Source organism: Camelus bactrianus, chromosome 1, assembly GCF_048773025.1.
Source record: "Camelus bactrianus isolate YW-2024 breed Bactrian camel chromosome 1, ASM4877302v1, whole genome shotgun sequence".
NCBI classification, from domain to species: domain Eukaryota; kingdom Metazoa; phylum Chordata; class Mammalia; order Artiodactyla; family Camelidae; genus Camelus; species Camelus bactrianus.
The window spans coordinates 59,944,328-59,957,166 of NC_133539.1; the positions used below are offsets into that span (position 1 = coordinate 59,944,328).

Here is a 12,839-nt window from a genome sequence, read left to right on the forward strand (position 1 = left end):
TCCAGAAGCTCGAAGTCCAAAATCAAGGTGTGGGCAAGGGTGGTTCTTTCTGAGTGCTGTGAGGAAAGGGTGGATTCAGGCCTCTCTCCTCAGCTTGTCTTCATGTTCGCCTGGTGTTCTTCCTGCATCTTCACATCGTCTTCCCTCTGTACACATCTCTGTGTCCAAGTTTCCCTCTTTTCTAAGGACACCGGTCATATTTGATAAGGGCACACCATAGTGACCTCACTGGAACTTGATTCCCTTTGTAAAGACTCTACCTTTCAATAAGGTCACATTCTGAGGTACTAGGGGTTAAAACTTCAACATATGAATTGGAGAAGGGATACACTTCAACTCATAACAGTGAACCTTTGAAGGGCACGTTGACTTTCCTAATTTAAACTTAATAAGTGCCTATTATTAGTTTATATCCAAACTCCATTTATTAACTAATCATAATCTATTTCAAATATTAATATGATATAATAGGAACTGACACAGTTATTGGTTGGTGCTTAATTGTTGTCGAACCCCTTAGAGAAAGATGTGGCTCTTCTGATCCTGTTTCCCAGTAATCCTGCAACCTAAGATGTCATTCCTTTCTGGAGAAGAGGGATTTGGTGGGGTGGAGGTGGGGGGCTAAGCTAGAATAGAGAGAATAGACTAGACTTAAGGCAGACTAGTGCGTAAGTAATTTGAGGGAAAGCTATATTCAGGATTGGGTTAATGGGTTGGTTTCATGATCTTGAGCCAAATTCTTTGGTCCTTTTTGCCCTTCCAGCCCTTTGTGGTGTCCCTGTCAGACTTCCCTTGCTCTCTTGTGACCAGGAACTATATGGAGGGTCTTTTTCGCTATTCATTCTTTCACAGGTTCCTGTTCTCCACAGTAGACTGCAGCATTTAAGAGCAGGGTCACACTGCAGAAATACACCCCGAGTTCTCACTTGGTGTCTCTTTAGTCACACTAGATGAAGTTTTTACCCTTGTTCTCTTGGAATTACACTAGATCTGAGGCTATTCTGCACAGGCCAAGTAATTCCTTTTGCTCTTAGTCCTTGATGTCCAATGTTTCTCTGAGTTGGAGTCTCACTTGCCTTTCTCTTGGTCTCTGGAGGAGCTGACCGCTGACAGGAGGAACAGCGTCTGATGTGCTGTCTGACCCAAGTCAGACTTCACAGGAGCTGTGTGCGTGCATCCATGGAAGGCCACCACAGGAGTGTGGAATGATTTTATCTTTTAAATCAAGCCCCACCATCTCCTTTTTTCATCAAACCCCAGAGAATCTGCTTTGTATTCCTTCAGCTCATTGGGAAAAACCGTGAACATACTTCAATTCCTTCTGAGGTCCATGGTTTTGAGCCTGGGAGAAGTTAGCCCCTTCACTCACATTCTCTCCTTTTAAATCCTCTAGCTTTCCCTTTAGCATTGGCAGGGCTTTAACTCATGGGTCAGGCTCTTACGTAAAATTAGTAGAGCTTTTAGAGCTGGTCACTGGCTTAATATTAACCAAGGTAGAGATAAGCCTGTTTGGCTGCTGACCTTGACCCAGAGGGCAGGTGTTTCTCAGGAACAAAAAAGGAAACTGACTTATGTGTTGGGTGATGTTTGCAGTAAGGTGCAGAGAACAGTCCACATTTGCACTAAAGGGCAAGAGTTATCACCTGAGAGTACAGCTCAGAGGAGGCCCTCTGGCCACTGTCTCAGACATAAGCATCTTCTTGTTGTGGACAGTAGGAAAAGCAAGGCTCTCCAGTAGCATCTGTGAAGACTTGCTGGGTTAGGCTATATTCCCTCTGAAGATGTGAAGGTGTCTCTGAGAATCTGTTTAGAACTGGCAAACCAAATAGGCTCCACCTCCTAGGCTGGGTGTCCAGTGGTCTGGTAACTGGAGGCATTTTAAGGAGGATTACAGGACCCAGAAAAATATCCATCAGCTTATAAAATATGGGCACCTGTCTGTGGTACCTCAATTGGACCCATTGCTCTGCAGCAGGAAACTAAGACTGCAGAATTTCCCTATCCTGAAATAATAGAAAAGCGGGGCCCAACTCATCTGATTTTTCGTGGTCCTGCCTCCATCACCTCCCCTTGGCCACAGGTTGGTCTAGGTTCATGGCTGTGGGAGCCTCCCGGGTCCAGCCCGTGCTGCAAGGGCCAGACAGCCACACTTCTCAGAGCTCCGAGGACGGAGAGGCCACTTCAGCCCCAGGGCTCCTTTTAATAAAAAACAAGAAGGGCCAGGATAATTCCTGAGCGTCTTTTCGGCTAAGAATTTTACCTTCCTCCTGGCGTCTTCCTGGAGTTGCTTCTTAGTGGTTCCATCGCCTTCTTTCCCTTCCCTCCAGGGCCCTGTGTGAACAGGAAGGTGGCCACAGTCTGCCCTAGATGACTGGGTGGGTCCTGATTCAATCTTTTACTAGAACTTGAGGCTTTCGCTGTGAGGTCTGTTGTCCATGTCCCCAGAGGGGGAGGTTTTGCAACCCAGAGGGCTGTAGTGGTCTCCCCATTTTGCACTTAATTCACCCTGGCCCTCCTTTCCATCAGGGCACCTTGACCGCTCAGGGCAAGCTGCTCCAGCAGGACACCTTCTACGTGATTGAGCTGGATGCGGGCATGCCGTCCCGGACCAAGGAGAGGCGTGTGTTCCTCTTTGAGCAAATTGTCATCTTCAGTGAACTGCTCAGGAAGGGATCCCTCACCCCGGGTTACATGTTCAAAAGGAGCATCAAGGTGAGGATCCCAGTGGGGGTGAGCGGGGACATGGAGGAGCCACACTGGGGGAGCCACTTCCCCAGGACAGAGGCACTGGCATCATGAGTGAGGATCCAGAACATTGAAGATCTTTCTGCCTAGTGACCTCTGGGCTTGGAGGTCGAATATCTGTGAGAAGGGTCAGGCTGAGTGCCAGCCTCTAACGTGATCCTACAGGTTCTCCAAGAGCGTATCATTCACTCAAAGAAACCGAAGTGTTTAAGCTATTAGATCCAGAGCGAATTTTTGGAAACATGTCCTGAAATAAAAACTTGGAGGAATTGTAATATGTTGTTGATTTTTTTTTGAATCACTTAGATATAAAAAAGAGGCAACTTGGTTTCTTCCAGATGAATTACTTGGTCCTGGAAGAGAACGTGGACAATGACCCCTGCAAGTTTGCACTCATGAACCGGGAGACTTCGGAGAGGGTCATTCTGCAAGCCGCCAATGCTGACATCCAGCAGGCCTGGGTGCAGGACATCAACCAAGTCTTAGAAACACAGCGAGACTTCTTAAATGGTGGGTACTGGGCCTGGCTTCTAGCCAAGCCATTTCAGGGCACCCCACACCTCTGAGCCTCCTTGGGTCTGGGCTCGCAGTAAGTTCTGAGCCCCGATCACACTTATGTGATCTGAAAGCTCGGTAGCTTTCAGAAACACTTTTGTTTAGAAATTTTCTGAACCTGAATATGCAAGTGGACAGACGGGGCATGATAAAGAAATCCATCTTTTCAGAAGAAAGGGTGATCTCTCGTAGCCTCGACACAGGGGATGTGCCTTGTGGCCTCCACTATCGGCAGGTAATAATTGGGGCAAAAGTCTGAAATGGGCACACCCTCTTTGTCTCAGGGGCCAGCTATCAATGACGTATATTTTTCCATTTGGTAACTAATGGCTGGTAATCTCCTAGGTTGTCTAGTGTTATCTAGAGATAACTAGGGGTTTGGCAGATCAGCTCAAATCCCTTTTTCTCCCAACAGATAGGATTGCTAACTCTCAATTTCACTAATACCTTGAAACTTCCCAGAACAAACTGACCCGGTTACAGAGACAGGGATGAACTCTGTGGACCTGCAGGAGCACTGTGTGGCCATATGTGCTCACACGTTGGCACGCACGTGTCCAGCCGTGGGTGGGTCACTTCTTGTTATCTAGAATCTGGATTCTCTCAAATGATGCAGATAGAGCACTTGCTGGGTGTCTGGCACAAAACTGAATGCTGTGGGGAAAGATTAAAGGTGACACACTCATTGGGGACGTTGGGCAGGTAGCGGAGTTTCTCTGGGCTTCAGTTGGCTCTTTTGTGAAAAGGAGAAACGATCTACTCTGCCCCCGGCGGGCAGGTGCCATGGAGTTGCAGCAGCTCTGGAAACAGGAAAACAGGGCACACATCCCATAGAGAGCGTCAGTCTCTGTGTAATTGTCAGTTTGTTCCGGAAACTTTTAAGGTTATTACCGAAATTGAGAGTTCGCAATCACCTCTGTTGGGAGCAAAAGGGGATTTGAGCTGATCTGCCAAACCCCCAGTTATCTCCAGATAACACTAGACAACCTGGAAGATGACCAGGTATCAGTGTGGGCCACGGTGAGGGACCTAACACATTGTGTTTATTTTAAAGCAAATAAAAAGAGATTGTGTAGCAGGATGCTTTGACTTTTTAAAATAGAACATGAGACTTCAAAGCCATTACACACTTAATGGAGAGTATTTTGGGACCATGCCCCTGATCGCCCAACTGTAAAACAGTTTGGTGAAAAAAAATAAACCAAGTAATCTCTAGGGTTCTTTCTCATTCTAAACTGTCTAAAATTAACCACAAGCCAGGCCCTGAGGGATTGTAATGAAAGTTGTATATAGTTTACACTTTCTGAGTATACGACTTTTGAATTAACGCTTGTGTGGATAAAGTAATTTTAAGCAAAAATATGTGCATATAAAATATATTCAGCAAAATGCATCCTATTGGTTAGGAATTTCTGATAGATTCTAAGCTGGAATGAGGTTTTTAAAAGTTCATTAATTCAGAACAAAGGAAAAATAAGGTAGGACAATAAACCGAAACCGGAAACAATTAATGGCTAATGTAAGTGAGTAAAATAATGGCTCCCATGTACTGAGTCCTTTCTCTGGGGGAGGCACGATGCTAATCATTTCACAGTATTATCACACTTAGTCCTCTCATCAACCTGGGAAGCTAAATACTATCATCCTGTATTTTTCAAATGAGGAAAAGGAGTATCAGGGAAGTTAATAAACTTGTCCAAAGTTGCAAAAATAGTGGTTGATAGAACAAGAGCTTGAACCCAGAACTGGATGACTTGAAATTAGACTCTTACCCACAAAACTGTAGTGGTCAGGCCACTTTTGTCAATGAGACAAAGTGCGAAACAGGATCAGATGTAAGACAGTGTGTCCATCAGCCAGATACAGACCCTGTCAGAAGATGCACGGCTTTCCTGATCCTAAGACCTAAGTTATGAAGATTGAGGCGGGTAGAAGAGTGGAGGCTCCCTATAGTGCTTATTTTAGAAGACATGCTATTTTCAAGCACGTTAGCCCAGCCATTGCATGTAATCAGGTAATGCCCCAGTTCTATACGATGGGCATTGGTTCATCAGATCCGCTCGCTACGGCCTGCGTCACAACCCTCTGCCGTCTACTTAATACTTGGAACTGCGCTTCTTGGGCATAGTCAGTGATTCAGACTTTTTATGGTTCCAAGAGACCTTTCACCTAATAACAGTGAATTATGGAGCTATTACTGAGCTAGCATATCAGAACCTAAATATTGAATGCTCTCCAAGGAGAAAAGCTGAGGTCTGGCTGGAGCCTATCCCGTACCTTGACACACTCAAAAGAAGGATGTGATGATGGACTGGGGCCAGGCTTTTACTTATAGACACATGTGCAGCCCACTCAGAGCCAACCTTTTCCTCCTGAGGCCTCAAATAGAAAGGAAATGTTGACCGTATCTTGAGTCCTATTGAAGTACATACCTGTTACTATAGAGATAGCCTTATAATTGAAAACTGTCTGGGTCCCAGCCATTAAACCAATTAAATATTTGCTACAGCGAACACCAGTAGAAACAGCATAATCAGGCCAGCCCTGAAGTCACTGTTGGAGAATTTGACCTGTGTGGCTTTTGCCTGGCTGTACCTCTTTAGTACTCAGACCTTGGAACTTTATCTTAAACTCAGTAAAACAAAGCTCACATCTTTCCCTTCAAAGCAGCTTTTCTTCTGTCTCCTGAGTTCCATTGACCACTGTTCTCTCAGTCTCCAAACCCGAGCAGCCCTCGATCCTCGCCAGCTTTCCCGTCTAGGCTGTGTCAGTCTTATCTCCCGCTGGAGCCCTGGCCACACCACACCCGCTCCGCATTCCCACGGCTCTGCTCTGGGTCACCCAGGGCCTCTCCTCTGTTACTATCTCATGCCTCCTAATGACCCTCGCCGGTCCCTCCTCCCACCTGCTACAAGGTTAATGTCCTTCAGGCGCACCCTGGTGAGATCTGGTGAGAGCGCCTGGATTTCAAACATTCAGGTTCACTTAATTCAGTCACTTGTCATGATCTTCAGAATTAAATCAGACTCATTAGCCTGGCTTTCTAAATCTTTTAACCATGGCACCTCCAACCTCCTTTACCTGTCTCATCTTCCCTCCCTCTGCAGAGACCCATAGCCCTGTGCTCCAGGGAATCTGACTCCATCCTGTTCCCCAGACCTGCTTCACACTTGCTTCCTTCCTGCGAGCCTGCATGTCAGGGCCTGAGGGCTGGCGGTTTCTGAAGCTCTTAATTACCACCACCGCCTTTCCCTGTGTCCACCACACACACACATCCCACAGAGCCCTCTCTCCCTTCTTTTGTACAACACTTGCCCCTCACACATGGCACCATTTTGTTTGTGCATTTTCATCACTTAGACAAAACTAAGAAGAGTTCTCAGTAGAATATACATCCCTTAAAAACAAGGGCAGTATCTTCCTCACACATCCTCACTCTTGCACAAAACCTGTACCTCATAAACGTCCAAGTCCTTGGGGGATTTCCAGAGCTTGGAGTAACAGTCTGCTCTTACCCTGCAGCACTGCAGTCACCCATTGAGTACCAGCGGAAAGAAAGGAGCACAGCCGTGATGCGGTCCCAGCCTGCCAGGGCTCCCCAAGCCAGCCCCAGGCCCTACTCCTCTGCCCCCGTGGGCTCCGAGAAGCCCCCAAAGGGCTCCAGCTATAACCCTCCTCTGCCACCCCTGAAGATATCTACCTCCAATGGCAGTCCGGGGTTTGACTACCACCAGGCTGGGGACAAGTTTGAGGCCAGCAAGGTAAGTGACAGCCCAATACTGCCACTCTCACCACCTTAAGGGCGCAGCCTCTGCCTACTTTAGGAAGTAGTATTTTGTTTTTAATTTATTTTTAATTGAAGTATAGTCAGTTTACAGTGTGGTGTCAATTTCTGGTGTGCAGCGTAATGTCCCAATCATACATACACGTACATATATTCGTTTTCATATGGTTTTTCATTATATGTTACTACAAGGTATTGAATATAGTTCCCTGTACTATATAGTATAAACTTGTTGTTTATTTTATATATAGTAGTTAGTATCTGCAAATCATCTCCCAGTTTATCCTTTCCCACCCTCTTCACTCCTGGTAACCATAAGTTTGTTTTCTATGTCTGTTGAGTCTGTTTCTGTTTTGTAAATAAGTTCATTGATGTATTTTTTTTTTTTATGATTCCATATATAAGTGATATCATATGGTATTTTTCTTTCTCTTTCTGGCTTACTTCACTTAGAATGACAATCTCCAGGTCCATCCATGTTGCTGCAAATGGCATTATTTTATTCTTTTTTATGGCTGACTAGTATCCCATTGTATAAATATACCAACTTCTTTATCCAGTCATCTATCAATAGACATTTAGGTTGTTTCCATGTCTTGTGCTATTGTATATAGTGCTGCTGTGAACATTGTGGTGCGTGTATCTTTTCAAATTAGAGTTTCCCCTGGATATACAGGAAGTAGCATCTTTTTATGCTGATCATTTTAGCAGGAATAGCCCACTAAATTCAGACTAGTCTCGATAATTTCTCTTCCTTCTCCTGCAAATTGAGCTAGTTTGACCAGTTCCCCCTGCTTCAGACACTCCGTGTTAAAGGGCTGTTGTCATCTGCAGAAATGCCATGCAAATAGAAGGTAATATTGTAGTGGCAGTTATAATATATAGCACATCACAGCACATCCATGTGGTGTGGATCATCTAAAAGTCACAACTCCAAGGTTTGACGTCTTGAAGAGATTGCCCTTTCTAAGAACAAGCTGCTCAAGTGAGCTCACAGTTACTCACCACCTGTGAGCTGTTGCGTCCAGGGGCAGTTGTTCATCGATGTGTGAATGGGAGAAGCTAGCCTTAGATTAAACATTTATCACAGATCAGCCGCAGTTCAAGCATAACCATGAGGATAGTCATCAGTGTGACTGTAGGTCCAGTCTACACAGCTGTTTTAACCCCTCAAGATAGTTAGGAATGACAACAAATGGGAAAAGTGCTAGATCAGGAATCAGGCAATCTGGTTTCCATTCCAATTTCTGCAGCTCAGAACTCTGCACCTTGCCCTAGAAACTCAGCAAGTTACTTAATCTCATCAGTCCTGTTTCCTCTAGAACTCAGTGAGTCTGTAAATAGGAACATCTACATTTCTGACCTACATTTTCTCACTTTTATAGTTTTATAATACTATTATAATAATAATCAGTTATTATAATAATTAGTATTATTAGATGATACTAATTTTTAAAAATTAAGGATTAATGTCTAAGTTCAATTCTGTGTTAGAGTAACTATACTGACCTGGAAATGATTTTTCATCTTAAAAATTTCCTGCTTGGCAAGTAGGGGGTTAACAGATGCATGCTACCATATATAAAACAGAAAAATAACAAGGATTTACTGTATCACACAGGGAACTATATTCAATATCTTATAATAAACCAAAATGGAATTGAATTGAAAAAATATATATATGTATATATATATATGTAACTGAATCACATTGCTGTACACCTGAAACTAACTCAATATTGCTAATCAACTATACTTCAATTTGAAAAAAAAAATTCCCTAACCTCATGAATAGGTTGAAGTCACATTAACTTACTGAAGACTTTCTGGCTCTCACCATGCTCTGTGAGGCAGCCTGGCCTCCTTGGGAGTTATAAGTCTGTCTAGGGGCAGCTTCCCTGGTGCAGAGTCGCATGAAAAGGCCATGGAGGCAGGACCCCTCATATTAATGAATACAGGGGGGCTGGAGGAGTTCTGTTCCCACAGCCATTGGGTCAGGATGGGTGATGGCCTGGTCTTTGAATTGGGCAAATGTCTCAACATTACTCCTGTCTCAAGGAGGGTCAGAATTTAGAGTAAGGCCAATGCCTTTTCAAAAGGAAGAAAAAAAAAATGTGTCAAAGAGTCTGTGTTCTTTTCATTGGCGGATTGTGACCCCTGACCTGACCTTTGCCTGGACCTCATTCCGCCCCAGTGCTTACATATCCCCGTGCCTGTGCCGCAGTCTTCCTTCCACCAGCTGGAGGGTGCGGCCGGGAAGGTGCATGCTCAGGAGGACTTCTAGCTTCCTGCCTTCACCCCAGGCTGGGCAGTATCTCCACCTTTTCATCCTTAGTTACAATATTATATGAGACACTGCTATCCAACATGTTTTCAGAGCCCGTCTATGAATATGATTTCGTTACTCAAGACAATCTTCTGCCCACTGTTCACCATGCTAGTGGGAGGGCTGGCTTTCAGCCCCACAGTAGATTGCAAAGCAAGCCCTTGTGAACCAGCCTTCTTGTGTGTGTCCCTCGTGCCCTTGTCTGCTGGCAGAGCGATCTAGGAGGCTGCAATGGGGCCTCATCCATGGCTGTGATCAAAGACTACTATGCACTGAAGGAGAATGAAATCTGTGTGAGCCAAGGTGAGGTGGTCCAAGTCCTTGCCGTCAACCAGCAGAACATGTGCCTGGTGTTCCAGCCTGCCAGCGACCATTCCCCCGCGGCCGAGGGCTGGGTCCCGGGCAGTATTCTGGCGCCCCTCACCAAAGCCACAGCAGCCGTGGAAAATAGTGACGGGAGCATCAAGTAAGTGCCTCGTTGGCTTCCCCGGGAGAGGAGTGAATGTGGATTTAAAAAAATTTAAAACAAAGAACACAAAAATGCAAACACACGGTAGGGAATTACTGCTGCTTACTCTTGACAGCGCCTCGGGGACCGCTGTCTGAGCGCTGGAACCGCGCGCAGCATGGGGCCTCCAGCCGGGACGGTTCCGAGTGTTCTTGGTGGTGGTGGTAGTGGCGGTGGTTTTTCTTTCCTTTTCATTTGTAATTTTCTGTTTATTTTTTTTCTTTTCTCCCCACCCTCATTAAGAAAAGAACCCTACTGAAACCCTAGGTGACAAAAGGCATGCCTCCTGTTCTTCATTTGACTCACCACAGGATTCACTGGACTGGACTTCTATTTATATTGTATTAAGTAACTGATATATATATTTTTTTTTTGATTGACACCAAAAAATGACCTTAGCACAAATGCCAGACCTGTACAGGTCAGAGGCCTGCTGCTTCTCCCAGAAGAGAGGGACTTTTTGGTTGTCTGTGGCAATTCCTCTGTACAGATTGTAACTTTTTTTTTTTTAATTTTCCCCCTCCCCTGTCACTTTAATATATGTTCATGGTAATTTGTAAGATATTTCTTTTCCTTATTTTGGTTGCGAAGACCCTTCCATACACATTCCTGTATAAAGTATTTTGCACTATTTAAAGAGACCCATATGGATGAAGTCAGGCTGTGCAATATAGTGAGAGTCACAATGGTCAACATTGTACCTGTAATGTACCTAAGAATTTTAAATGTACTATTTTAAATATGTAAAATAAATTTTCACCATGAGCATGTTTTAATGAGGTTCAAGACTAGTGGACCCTTTTTCCCCATTTCACTATTCTGGGGCTTTTCATTCTGTACAAATGATTCTTCTTCTTCTTTTTTTTTTTTTCCTTCTTTGTGTTTTAGGAGTTGGTTGAATGCATTAGCAGTTTTTTCCTTCACAAAAAGTGCCTTTATCGCTAAAGCTCCCACCCTAGCCCTCCCTTGTAAACAGCCCCCATGGATTCTATCTAACCTCTGAGAGGAGGGAGGATGCAGAGCAGATGCCGTCCAACTGGGTGACCCAGAGGTTGATGTACATTAATGATGGGGGTAGGAGGTGGGGTTTTGGCTCTCAGCCCACACTGCTCTCCCTGAGCGTGGTCCCCGTGGCTGGGGTGAAGGAGATCCCGTAGACACCTGGGCAGCAGCACCAATACCCCTGCACTTCCTCGGCGCTATCTCCGGCTCGGGCAGGGGGCTGCTGACCTCACCCTGGCCTCTCTAGGTCACCACAGGCCCAGTTGGAAATCAGTAGTGGCCGCGACAGGGCAATAGGCCCCAATCACTTTATCCTAAAGACCCTTGGTTTCAGTACCTTTCACAAAGCCTTGCGAACTAAGGCCCTTAAAGCATTGAGGTTCTTATTAATCAATGTCTTCCAGAGCTAACTCTTGTAATACATTGTGATCTGATTACCCGAGCACTCAGCACTTCTCCCTCCTCACCTTTGCATCTTCTGGTCCCTTTTTCACACCTACCATAGGAGGGGCCGTAGAAGGGGTGTCAGGCTGGGTGAGAGGGAGCAGCTTTAGATACCAGTTCCTTGGCTCCTTGTTAGCTGCTCTTGCATGAGGTGGGGGTGGAGCAGAGCGACGGGCTACAAGTGGCTGTCACTGTTTATCAGTGAAGGACACTCACCACACCCCAGGGCCTGCTGTGACCACCAGGGTCGAGTTGGTTGTGATGCCTACGGGATAAATGTCACTGCAAGCCTGTTTCCACATCAGTCCCTGGGCTTGTGGCCAAGAGATGGAAGCTCCCCAAACCATGATGAAATGTTCTTCTGGGAAGAAGAATATGAAATTGAGTGGGTCCTGCCGCTTGTACTACTGAGTCTCCCTTTGGAATGTTACTTGTAACATTTCTGGTTTCTCACCAAGCATACTGAATGACCCCCAGGGCTGCGATAAGCACAGGAACCTATCTCCACACTCACATACACACACACTGTGCTGGCAGCCCTGGGAGTCTTTTCAGCAGGGACCTCCCTGACTCAAGATGTTCTCAGAATGAGCCAGGGACATGGCTTTGGGGGTCAAGACATGGGATGAAGTCTGAAGTTAACAGTGATGTTGTCGGAAGTTAGTTTCCATGACTGGCTCTCACTCAGAAACAATGCTTGAAGCAAGGAGCTGGTAGGCAGGGGACCCTAGGGAACCTGCCTGTTTAGGAACTACAAGAGAAGGTCTGGCCAACAGACTCTTTCTTGCCTCTTGAAGGAGCCCACTTTCCAAAAAAATTTGAGGACATGACTACTATTGCTTTTTCCTACTCAGAAGAAGTTGACTGTGAAACATGTCTTAGTGATAAATATTTTGAGAACACTTCCCACAGGGCATCCTAAAATCCTGACATTTGTGGAGTTCCGTGGAGGAGATGCTACACATTTTGGAGCATCGTCCTTCCTCCTCAATCTCATAGGCCTCCTTCTCCCCTCTCTCCCTTAATGAAGGCTCTTTTCATTGAGCCATGTCTGCATAGGCCTAAATTTGACAAGGAGACACTGCAGGAAAGCCAACCTCACTTATTCTAGACATGGTAGAACTTCATCCAGACTCTGTGACCTGAAGTTGATGATGCCTGCCCATGGTCCCTGATGCTGTCTGTGACTTGGCTTTTGGTGTCTTTGTCTTTGAGCCCTGCTCTGAGCCTCTCTTTATGGTTCTGTGAGGAAATAGCTCCCAATCCCCTCATGAGAAGAAAGAAGTTAGGTTAGTGTGAAAGGGCATTGCTGCCCTCACATCCCTGAGAGCACGTGTTGGGTCTTCTCCCAACAGGAAAATTCTAGGACCTCTTAGGGGTTGACAGAGCCCTGTACTCACAAACATGGAGTGATGTGGAGAACATAGGCCGAGAAACCCTTCGTCCTAAAATATGCGGATAGATGAGTAGTGCTC

The 12,839-nt window shown here is 45.5% G+C and overlaps 1 protein-coding gene across 18 annotated transcripts in view; it reads left to right on the forward strand.

Moving 5' to 3' along the window:
- The window catches only part of KALRN (kalirin RhoGEF kinase), a 616,794-nt gene that overhangs the window by 564,969 nt on the left and 38,986 nt on the right, over positions 1 to 12,839 (forward strand). For 10 of the 18 annotated variants that reach the window (XM_074364788.1, XM_074364796.1, XM_074364790.1 and 7 more), the window contains 5 exons: positions 2,527 to 2,712; positions 3,084 to 3,255; positions 6,823 to 7,061; positions 9,623 to 9,876; positions 10,167 to 10,699. In XM_074364788.1, coding sequence (XP_074220889.1) covers positions 2,527 to 2,712; positions 3,084 to 3,255; positions 6,823 to 7,061; positions 9,623 to 9,876; positions 10,167 to 10,185 — 870 coding nt within the window. In that variant the 3' untranslated portion in view covers positions 10,186 to 10,699. Of the gene's footprint in view, positions 1 to 2,526; positions 2,713 to 3,083; positions 3,256 to 6,822; positions 7,062 to 9,622; positions 9,881 to 10,161; positions 10,700 to 12,839 lie in introns of those variants that run through there. The other 8 variants (XM_074364799.1, XM_074364809.1, XM_074364818.1 and 5 more) reach the window with 3 other exon arrangements.